The 2,507-nt window shown below is 38.7% G+C and overlaps 1 protein-coding gene across 1 annotated transcript in view; it reads left to right on the top strand.

Annotated features, from left to right (window-relative positions):
- The first annotated feature begins 729 nt into the window (after positions 1–729).
- The window catches only part of LOC110285757 (solute carrier family 22 member 19-like), a 38,285-nt gene continuing 36,507 nt past the window's right edge, over positions 730–2,507 (top strand). The window contains 2 exon segments of the mRNA XM_021152149.1: positions 730–1,131; positions 1,995–2,098. Of these exon segments, the coding sequence (XP_021007808.1) occupies positions 730–1,131; positions 1,995–2,098 (506 nt within the window).

Raw genomic sequence — 2,507 nt, 5'->3', positions numbered from 1 at the left:
ATATTATTTCTTTGTTTAGTGCATTTGGTGTTTTGATTATTATGTGAAGGGAGGAATTTCTTTTTTGGTCTTATCTATTTGGAGTTCTATAGGCTTCTTGTATATTCATGGGCATCTCTTTCTTTAGGTTAGAGAAGTTTTCCTCTATAATTTTGTTGAAGATATTTTCTGGTCCTTTAATTTCGGAATCTTCGCTCTCTTCTATTTCTATTATCCTTAGGTTTGGTTTTCTCATTGTGTCCTGGATTTCCTGGATGTTTTGGGTTAGGAGCTTTTTGCATTTTTTTTTCTTTTTTACTGTCGTGTCAATGTTTTCTATGTTATCTTCTGCAGAGGACCAAGTCTGGAAAGTTATAATATAGTCTGAAAAGACTGCATAACAGATTAACTACAGTTTGCTTTCAGAGAATTTTCAGATCAATGTCCATAGGTAATTAAGAGGTACTGCACAGACAAAGTGTCTCACAAAGTAGATCTTTAACAGATTCCTTATAGAAAGCAACTCAGCAGTCTGTTCCTCTTGATGACCTTAAAGAAAGTAGCTTCACTACCTAACACCTAAGTCATTAGGGAATAGCTGTTCTATGGCTCTGATGCAGAAGGGAAAGGGAACAGATTAAGAAGGGGTCAGGATCTCTATAGTGAAAAAGAACTTGTTAAATCATTTGGGCTCACGCAATAGCAATTTTTTTGTGTGTGCTTTCCTTTGGACACAGTAATTAGTCCTGGATGGCCTTTCAGGACCTTTTGAATCAAGTTGGCAGCCTAGGGAGATTCCAGATTCTTCAGATGATTTTCATTTTGATCTGCAACATAATAATTGTTCCTCATTCTCTATTGGAGAACTTCACAGCAGCCATTCCCAATCATCGGTGCTGGGTCCCCATCCTTGACAATGACACTGTCTCTGATAATGACAGTGGGATCCTGAGCTAACATGATCTCCTGAGGGTCTCTATCCCCCTGGACTCCAACCTGAGACCAGAGAAGTGTCTTCGCTTTGTCCAACCACAGTGGCATCTCCTTCATCTGAATGGCACTTTCTCAAGTGTGACAGAACCAGACACAGAGCCCTGTGTGGATGGCTGNGTGTATGACCAAAGCACCTTCCTCTCCACCATTGTTACTGAGGTAAGTGACTTCATTTCCTGTCATATATTTGTGAGAGGTGTTTAGCAATAGCATGGATAGTTCACATGCTCTGAGCTTAGATTTCATCTCTTAGCCAATATTGATTACTTATCTATTAAATGTGAGACATATTTCCAATGAGTCTAAAACTAATAAAGGATAGGGACCTGTTCTGATTATTTCACTCTAGGGGATGACCACAGTTTAAGAAGTAATTTTTATGTATCAAATAAGTTTGAGTAAATAATTCATGTGTTCTGTTATACATATTACAAGTGGGTATTTATTTTTCAGCTTTGATTTCAAATTTGAAATATCTAGAAGATTGAACAAAACCATAGTGAATTGTGTGGGAGTATGGATCACTGGTATAATGCTTGTGTGGCATGTATGAGCTCAGGATTCCACCCCTAGCACTCTGAAGTCTCAATACTTTGCCTTCTGTGATAGAGTAAATGGGGTTGTGCACAAGGTCCTGGTCTCCAACTTCAGTATTGTCAACATATCTATATCTATACCTATATTATCTATCTATCTATCAATCATTTATTATGAGAGGATATATTTGGGTATGGGATCCAGAACATTTTTAAAGGTTCTTAAATTATTGCAGTATACGACCAAGTTTGAGAATTTCTTAGCATGGATTACAAGTCAGTAGTGCAACCTAAAGAATTAGGCCATAGTTACTAAGGGAAGATTTCTTGAGTCAAGTGTGTTTAATCTGAGATCATTATGGTAGAAGTCAGATGGCGTTAAATGGGAGAAGAGTTCAGGTGTTTTCTAGAATGAAATATGTTGAAGCATTTTGCTATAGTCTGACAGGCTATGGGCCTTTCTTTGATGGTTTTGATATCTTTCAGTGGGACCTGGTGTGTGAATCTCAGTCACTGGATTCTATAGCTAAGTTTGTATTCTTGACTGGTGTGTTAGTAGGAAATACCCTATATGGCTGCTTAACAGACAGGTGAGTGTCTCCGGCTCATGGCTCTATGTGCGAGTACTTTAATCACTAGTGAGTCATTCAATCATTATGGAGTAGCCATTGCAAATTATATTCTAGCTGTACCTTGATCCTAGGGATCCACAGACAGAAATGGAAATTTCAGTCAGTGTCATGAGTGCTGTTTGAATAACAGTCTCTATGTTATGCCCCAGTACAGGGAAATGCCAGGACCAGGAAGAAGGAGTGGGTGGGTGGGGAGGAGGGCGGGGGGGGGGGGGGGAGGGGGCTTTGGGGATAGTGTGGGGGAAACTAGGAAGGGGTATAATATTTGAAATTAAATTAAAAAAGAACAACTGCGTTCTAAGCACCACATTTAGTGCTGTGCAAACAGTTCTTTAATTATTAAAAAAAAAACAAAACAAAACCCAAA

Source organism: Mus caroli, chromosome 19, assembly GCF_900094665.2.
Source record: "Mus caroli chromosome 19, CAROLI_EIJ_v1.1, whole genome shotgun sequence".
In the NCBI taxonomy this organism is placed as follows: Eukaryota; Metazoa; Chordata; class Mammalia; order Rodentia; family Muridae; genus Mus; species Mus caroli.
Note: the sequence above shows the minus strand (reverse complement) of the source record. Positions and strands in the feature narration are given on the sequence as shown.